We start from the raw sequence: 8,802 nt of genomic DNA, 5'->3' as shown, positions 1-8,802 counted from the left end.
CCACGCCCACGTCCGCGCCCACGTCCACGCACAAACTTCCACGCACACGCACTCGCACACGCCCATGCACACGCCCACGAACACGAACACAGACACACACACACACACACACACACACATACGCGCACGCGCACGTGCACTCGCACGGGCCCACACCCACGCCCACGCCCATTCCCATGCCCACGCCCACGCCCACGCCCACGCCCACGCCCACGCCCACGCCCACGCCCACGCCCACGCCCACGCCCACGCCCATGCCCACGCCCACGCCCACGCCCACACCCACGCCAACGCCCACGCCCACGCCCACGCCCACGCCGCTCACGCTTTTGCCCACACCCATACATGCTCACACGCCCACACACATACTCATGTACACGCACGCGCCCACGCACACACACTACACGCACGCCCACGCCCACGCCCATGCACATGCACATGCCCACGCCCACGCCCACGCCCCCACCCACACATGCTTGCGCCCTCGTCTATTGACGGTGAGCCCCGCGGTGACGGGTGCTGCCGGCGTCTGGAGAAAAGCAATCGCTTGAGGTAGCGCAGCCAGGATGACGAGGTGCTGTTGAAGCCGCGAGGGAGACTGATGACGCCCTTGCAGCGGCAAGTGCGACTGCGGGCCGGCGGCATCCGCCCCCATGCGCATTCGCGTAATTGCACGGATGGCAGAAACCGCGGCCGCGACCACTACGACCACCAAGTCCGCAGACCTTCCGCCTAGATGCAGAAGGCGTCCAGGGCGTCGCGTTGGATGAAATGATACGTCAGTCTATTGTACTTGAATTAGGACAGTTGTCACTGAGGATTAGCTCAACACAACTCTCGAGCGCTTGCGAATTCGCTATTGAAACTGCTGTCAAGTAACGCCCTTAGTGGTTCTGGTCTTTGCACCACCGCGGCGAGGACATACATAACACATAATACATACGCAAAGGAATTAGATGCTTGAAGCAGCTGGCGTGTGGTGGGCGGCCCGCCGTCCGAATCGGGGCCCTTCGTCCGAACCTGGCATGTCAGGTTCGGACTCGCCTGGCTGGGCGCGGGTTGCCTGGGGAACCCGTCCGAACCCTCCCGTCCGAACCGAGTTCGGACTAGGTTCGGACCAGGTTCGGACCAGGTTCGGACGGAAACACCCAGATTCGAACGCCTTGGGTTTCCCCGAGTGACTCACTTGGATGGGATGCGAGTGTGAACCTAGCACAAACCCGACGGTCCCGACACCATACTTCTGGCCCGGTAGTGTTCCAGGTGCGTGCCCTGTCGCCCTCACAGCCATGCGCGCTTGGCTGGACCCCGGCCGCGAACTGTAAAGCGGCAATGTCACGTCGCGACCACAACGCCAGGTCCCCACACCGAACGGGCCCCAAACGTCACGCACGCCGCACCTGCTACACCGGTATACTACTTGCTTGCTCTTGTGACGTGCTGCCGGTCAGAATAAAGCGCCCTATCGCTTTTTTTGGTTGGGCCGCTACGAGACCCTTTTTGTAAGTTGGTGACGAAAGTGCGTTTGAGTATTGCTCTGCGAGACAATGACGATTACGGTCGTTAGATTCAGGGAGGTGCGGAGTCGCCTGGGCCCTGCACTCAAACTGGCTGACGCAATGGTGCGTCCCCGCGCACCCGCGCAAATATACACTTCCCCGAAGAACCTCGGTTTCATCCAAACGTTTTCAGTCGGTGCAAGTTCGGCCTGTGACGACCTCGCAGCGCGACAGAGCTGACAGCCACCACTTTGCATTCTCGCCGGTTCCTGATGCGCATGCTGCCTATTAATTGCTATTCATATTGCTGGGTCCCTTTTATGGGGCCACGCGGCCACACAACGGTGCTCGCGCAAACCCGATACTGAACTCGGCGACGCGGCGTTCTTAAGTGGGGTGCCGAATTCTGTGCCCTGTATTTACACAACTGGGTCCCTCGCGGCTGCCAGGACAGCAAATGGCCGCGGCTCCGACTACACCGACACAAACGCCGCGGAGCGCACTCCCGTATGCGGCCCCAGCTATGTCACGAGCATGCGCGACGCACCTCGCAACAAAGCTGGGTCCCTCACGCCCGGGGCCCCGCCCCCGCCCCGTCCGGTTTCTATTATTCTTCTTCTTATGGTATAGCCCCAGACGGGGTATAGCAGGATGAAGGGAAATGGAATTTACGTTGCCTGGAGTGCCCGCAGCTGGTACCCGACCCATATCCTGCCAGTCAACGCAAGCTGCTGTGCGCTGGTGCGAATGACCCGATCACTCAGGCCGCCCCATGCAACGGAACCATCACACACGCGCATGCGCCACAAGCGCGGCGTACAAAAGCACACCGCGCCGCAAGTCAGGCCGCGCACCCCATCCAAGAAGCAAGAGGCACCTCAGGACCACCTCTGTCCGTACGGCGTTCGTGCGTAGGTCGACACCAAAATCACTACTGGCGCAAACCAGTTCCTGAGGTTGCATTGGTCCCTTCCAGCATGCTAGATTGCATCGTCGGCCTACGTGGACATTGCGCCGTCTCCATGCGCGTCCCACTCCATGACAAATCGTGTCCCCAGGGAGGCGCCAACATGACGGCACCCAAAACCCCCTGATAGATAGTACTTTAAGGACCACCACGCCGTCCCTAACTGATGTGTACAGGACATCAGGGGGGTTTCACCGCGTGCCAAACCCGCACGCCAAGGAGGCCCCAAACAAAATGCAGAGCGGGATACAAACTCTGCCACTTATTTACATGTTATGTGCAATCTATTCGAGCAATAGCGCTTGACGGCAGGCTAAAACGTGCTCGTCGAGGCTCAAGTCACGAAATTGACCGACCAACATCCTGCATAGGCGTTGTTTTGGGGCGTGATCAATTGCCGTCAACACAGATATCTGCATAGGTGTAATCAGGCTACTATCTGGCCTGATATGGCGTGTCCTGGCGAACGCGACATGCAGATGTTTGAGGTCGGCCCCGGCTCGATTCAGTGCCCCGGGGCTACCCTAATGACCTTATATGTTGTAGTAGATGCTATAGGAATGGTACTGGGCTGGGGACACGACCGGCCCGTAGTTGGACGTTGCCGACCGACCTCGCAGCGCCACCTTGCCGGTGCCTGAGGCGCATGCTGCCAATTAATTGCTATTCATATTGCTGGGTCCCTTTTATGGGGCCACGCGGCCACACACCGGTGCTCGCGCAAACCCGATACTCAACTCGGCGACGCGGCGTTCTTAAGTGGGGGGCCGAATTCTGTGCGCTGTATTTACACAACTGGGTCCCTCGCGGCTGCCCGGACAGCAAATGGCCGCGGCTCCGACACAAACGCCACGGAGCGCACTCCCGTATGCGGCCCCAGCTATGTCGCGAGCACGCGCGACGCTCCTCACAACAAAGCTGGGTCCCTCACGCCCGGGGCCCCGGCCCCCCCCCACCCTCGGAGGATCGCCCGCGCGGCTAAGTCCGGTTTCTATTATTATTCTTCTTATGATATAGGATTAATAATAATAATAATAATAATTCAAACGCCGGCCCATGGGGCCTGGCGTGGATTATCGGGGTAAGGTGGCTAGGGCGAGGAGGCCCATCCCCCTCGCGCTGCCACCTCACCATGCACACAATGGGCACGTATCTATGGCTCTATACACACCCATACACACCCGAGCACGACAGACCCCCCCTAGGGGCGCGTCTCCCCTTGCCTACAGCCTCCACCTCCTTCAAAACCTATTTTAGTCAAGGGAAAGCCTAAAATGACACTTTCTCGCTGTCGGGTATGTTGTATTGTCCTGTGCGGGGGCCGTTGATGGGTAGGAGTTGGGCGGTGAAGTGCTGGTGGATGCTGTTTAGATTTATTTCGGGCTTGGTGTGGACTTCTTTGGTGATGGGGTCAGTGAGGGCGGGCGTGCCGCGGAGTATGCCTTGTAGTTGGCATTTGGAGACGTTGACCTTCAAACCGCCCCATGCTGCGTATTTCTCAATGTTTCAACTTGGATTCGTAGATTTGAGATTTGGGTTGTGGCTGTGACCAGGTCGTCGGCGAAGGCGCCCGAGCTGAGGTTATGCTTGTCGTTTTCGGCTTTGGTGAGGCATCCGTATTGGTACCCGCGCCCGCCAACGTGTAGCCACCGGAGCAGCGGTTCAATAAAGATGATGAACAGTAGCGGTGACAGGACATCGCCCTGTACCGTGCCGCGTTGGATAGGGATGGGGTGTGTGGTGCCGTGTTCAGTGCGCACGCTGGTGGCGGCCTTGCCGTATAGGTCCCGTACCACCTCAATCAGATCGGTGGGGTAGCCTAGGTCGTGCATGACAATGAGCAGTTTGTCGTGGTCTATCGTGTTGAATGCGGAGGTGAAATCAATGTACAGTAGGAAGAGGTCACGTCCGGTGGTGGCGGCGTCTTCTATGGCGTGGAGCAGGTTTTGGACTTGCCGTTCGGTATTGCGGCCTCTGAGAAAGCCTTCTTGTGACTCCGTAAAGATGTGGGCTTGTTCGCACACAAATCTCGTTTGTACTGTGCCTTTTTATGGAGCGTTGCTGGCTTTATTCTTGTCAGCGTTTATCTCTTCTGGCTTTCACGTGGACTTCGGTGTTTTGGGACACGCCGACGTCGTCGGCACGCCCCAGCACGCCCCAGCACGCCCCAGCACGCCCCAGCACGCCCCACCCCCCCCCCCCAAACCCCCCCGGGGCCCAGATTCTTGTCGAGCTCAACGTCGCGACGTCCAGCCCAGCTGCCCGCCCGGTTCCTCCACCCGGCCGGCCCCGCTGCACCGTGCGTGGGCCGGTTCCTGGAGGGGTGTGGGGAACCGTACTACGGCCCGCACCCGTCAGTGACCCCGTGGCCTACAGCGCGTCATGTCCCCATGCAGCGGCACTTCATGCCCAACTCGCCTGGCCGGCACCAGCCTTTCATACCAGTCTCGGCTCACCATTTACAGCAGCCAGTCAGCCTTCGCGTCATCCCGGCCGCTGCTAGGCAGCCACCCTGGTTTGTTTTCTGCGCCGGCCTCAACGTTTTGACAACCGCCATGCTGCACCCTCCTTTCTGCCGTTCTCGTTCCTCTTGTCCTCGCATGTACGTACTACTCCTGGCTCACCGCGGATGCCTGGCTGCGTTCCAGGTGGGTCTCTAGGGGTTCGCGTTATCACAAATCATCGCAGCCTTCGCTTGGTAGTCTGCGGCCAGTGTACGCCAGCCCAGCCTCTGACAGCCGTATACACCAGCTGAGAGTCACAAGCTTTAGGACGCCGGAGTGGCGCAGCTTGGCGCGCGGTTATCTCGTCAAAGGTAATGTAGCAGTTGCGGTCGCTGCTCATGCTCACGCTTTTCTTTTTGAATGTGCTAGCTCACTGGCCTTGACACTGTAACGACGGGAAACTCGCGTCTCGGCGCGTCTCAGCGCGTCCGAGCGCGTCAGGATGCGTCAGGGGGCGTCTGGCCGCGTATCGTGACGCGAGTGCTGAGACGCGAACAGTGACGCGAACTACTTTGAAGGGGACCCATACCGTGGTGCGCACGGTGTTTTACACTAGCCTATACTGCTATTGCGACAAATGTAGCCTTGCCCGGCAGTATGTGGGCTGTCATGGGCAGATTGGCCCCTGCACCTGCGCCTGCTGCCGCAAGCCCCTGCACCCCTGGCCCTGCACCCGGGCGGGCTGGCCAGCCCCGCCTCTGCCCCGTCGCCCCAACCAACCTTTAGGCGCAGTTCAGCCAGCCTGCGCCAGCCAGCCGATATGTGCCGATACTGCTTACAACAAGCCTATAAGCCTAGATACAGTAAGCAAAGGCATTGGCACAGGCGAGCATCGGTGACACCGGTGCAATCGGTCGCCCACCACCAAGTATTTGCCCCTTGCCTCGTATGACCGCTATTCTCTTGAAAACATAAACATGACTGACGAACTCATGAATCACTCATGATACGTCTGCCAACGGGCCTTGTTCCGTTGGTGGCGGCCTGGGGCCTTCAGAGCGCGCTTCACAGCGGGCTTGTATGGCTCCAGGCCGACCAACCCACCTCAGCGCTTACTGCGCACGTAGTGCTGTCAATGTTAACATTAGTGTTAGTGCTGGCGGCTCTGGCAACGGTTCACCTGAGCTTTGCTCCTCGCGCTATCAGCCAAAGTTCACAAACGGAAGAGCTACAAATCTTCATTAGGCTTCCTTCAGGGCAACTCGTCACGTTCGTGGGACCTGTCGATGCCACTGTGGGCTCTGTCTTCGACTTTATCGCTTCCACGACCCTCTTCCATCTAGATAACAGCCGGATATGGCGCTTGGTCGCGCGCGGCGGCGACACGCTGCTGGAGCGTTCGACCGTGCTGGCACGTCGTGGCCTGGCGTCCGGTTCCGAGCTGCAAGTGCTCGCACGGCTAATGGGTGGCACTCCAAAGAGAAGGCCATCAGCACCCTCAGGTATAGTTGTTGGGAGTCAAGAGGCTTGGCACGGCAAAGGACTTACAACCACACCGTGTGCACGCAGACAACTGGCTCAGCCTCCACCGCTTCACCCGCTTTCGAAACCACTTCGGAGACCCCGTCTACACGTGCACCAACCCTGGATGCCGTTCGCCAACACAGTTGAAGGATAGAGCGGCTTGCTCTCGCCACGAAAAATGCTGTGAGGGTGCACCTCGGGACCTCCCTCTCCCTGCCGGTACCGGTGGCGAAGGCGGCCTAGGAGACGCTGACTTTCCTGAGGGAGGGAGGGATTCGCCTGCGGGTTCTGTTAGTGAGAGCGACAGCATGGACACTAACGGTAGCGGCACCGGCAGCGGTAGCGGCACCGGCAGAGGTAGCGGCACCGGCAGCGGTAGCGGCACCGGCAGCGGTAGCGGCACCGGCAGCGGTAGCGGCACCGGCAGCGGTAGTGGCACCGGCAGCGGTAGCGGCACCGACGGCGGCGGCGGCGGGAATGTTGGCAATGGCAGTGACAGGAGTGGTGGTGGCTACAGTAATAGCGGCAGCGCCCGGGTGGACAGCGACTACCTATACTCCGATGAGGAAGAGGAAGATGCTGCTGACGCTGAACCGGGTAAGTATCGCGCAGGTTGCGGTCCTCCTTTGCGCGCCGCAAGCCCGGGTCTGGGTGCTGGGTCATGCCTCTGTCCTGGGGTTCTCGCTTCCGGACATGGCTTATGTTCAGATCGTTGAGGAGCGACATCTAACTTTGCATTACCCTGATGTCCCGCCCAACCCTGCCCCCCCACCCCCAATCCACAGGTCATTTCCTGGCGGCAGCTCTACACCGCGTTGTGGCTTCTCTCGACCAGGACGACCCTGCCAACATCAACACCATTGAGCTGCTGAATGCTATTCTGCAGCAATTCGGGCACCTGGCGCCTGTTGACGGCGACGGTGATGCTGATGACCAAGCCGGTGCGGTTGCCAACGACCTTGCGGCGCAGGGTATGGTCATGCAACCCACCAACATCTCCGAACTACAGCATGGTGCGCGGTCTGTGCAGCACTTCAAGGGCATCATGTCAGAGCCGCTGTGGAGAACAGGCACTCAATGTAAGTCGGGATGTGGGTCGGGTCGGGTCGGGCGGGGTTGGGACAGCGGGATTTCGACAGGCTTTGACAAGGGAGCTCTGGGGTATGGCGTGGTGGGCGCAGCAGCAGGCGCGGGCAACACTGGAATGGAATGGGTATTCGAACTGCCACTGCAACGCCACGGAATTCTGTGTATGTAACGGCGCACTTGATTGACGCGATGCACCTCCCTTTTCGTGGCTTTCACCCTCTCCGCTGGCACACTACTGCAATTCCGGTACGACACCTATCTGCGCAGCTGCACCTATCACTGTGGGGCAGTTTGCTTACGCTTGGATGAAGGAGAAGATTGATGGGCGCGTACGGGATAATGTTGCGGACCGTCAGCTGCGTTTCCTTCGTGACGTGTGCTTTCCACCTGGCAATAACTTGCCCCCGTCGCTGTACATAATGAAGAAGATGTTGGACATTCCAGACGCACGTGACTTTGAGAAGCACGTTTGTTTGAGCGACAAGTGCTTGTTCCCTGATTTCCCTCGAGATGAGTGGCACCAGCACCTGCAAGATGAGTGCGGCTGCGGCCATCGACGGTTTAAGCCTGCCCGGCCAGGACACCAACCAGTTCCGAACAAGGTACGTTGCATGCTTTACTTGTTGCCCATGCGGAGCCTCCCCATAGCAATAAGTCTCCCCAGGTCTCCCAATCCTGCATGCCCTTGTTCCGTCAACCCTTCTTGACTTCAGTGCCCTTTGCCATGACCGCGTGCACGTGCTGTCTTCCCACAGAGGTTCTACGACTTCGGTGTCGAGAATGTCGTGCGCGGCATGTTCATGGACCCACGGTTCTGCACGTTTCGCGGCACAGGGCGCGACAACAACCCTGACGACTTCTACGGCTCGCGGTACGCGCAAGACATCAATGCCAAGACTTCCGGCGAGTTCTTCGAGCCCGACAGCTCGGCTTACGACCTGGGCTTTGACTTCGGCGAGGTCTTCTCATTCAAGAAGTACAGCTGCGGGATGCTGTTCATTCGGTGCGTGTGACGGACCTCAGCCTGTTGTATAGTATGGGCAATTGCTTTCCTGTGCACCTACAGTGTCTCCGTGTGCATTTGATGTAATGGGCATCGTTAGGTATGTGCCTATGCTGTAATCATCACCCACCAGACCTTATTGCTCCCCTCTTTAACTGCTGTCTTCAGGTGCGCGGACCTGCCAGTGACTCAACGCAGCAAGCGCCGCCACTGCTTCCCCCTGATCATCACGCCCGGACCTTCGGAGCCTGACTCAATGGAAGTCTACTTGCGCCC

The 8,802-nt window shown here is 59.3% G+C and overlaps 1 protein-coding gene across 1 annotated transcript in view; it reads left to right on the top strand.

Annotated features, from left to right (window-relative positions):
- Positions 1-5,773: 5,773 nt before the first annotated feature.
- The window catches only part of CHLRE_08g373362v5 (uncharacterized protein), a 5,377-nt gene continuing 2,348 nt past the window's right edge, over positions 5,774-8,802 (top strand). The window contains exons 1-6 of the mRNA XM_043065094.1: positions 5,774-6,412; positions 6,480-7,031; positions 7,220-7,513; positions 7,791-8,125; positions 8,279-8,526; positions 8,695-8,723. Coding sequence (XP_042922094.1) covers positions 6,373-6,412; positions 6,480-7,031; positions 7,220-7,513; positions 7,791-8,125; positions 8,279-8,526; positions 8,695-8,723 — 1,498 coding nt within the window. The 5' untranslated portion in view covers positions 5,774-6,372. The remainder of the gene's footprint in view (positions 6,413-6,479; positions 7,032-7,219; positions 7,514-7,790; positions 8,126-8,278; positions 8,527-8,694; positions 8,724-8,802) is intronic.

Source organism: Chlamydomonas reinhardtii, chromosome 8, assembly GCF_000002595.2.
Source record: "Chlamydomonas reinhardtii strain CC-503 cw92 mt+ chromosome 8, whole genome shotgun sequence".
NCBI classification, from domain to species: domain Eukaryota; kingdom Viridiplantae; phylum Chlorophyta; class Chlorophyceae; order Chlamydomonadales; family Chlamydomonadaceae; genus Chlamydomonas; species Chlamydomonas reinhardtii.
This window is presented reverse-complemented; position numbering and strand designations above follow the sequence as displayed.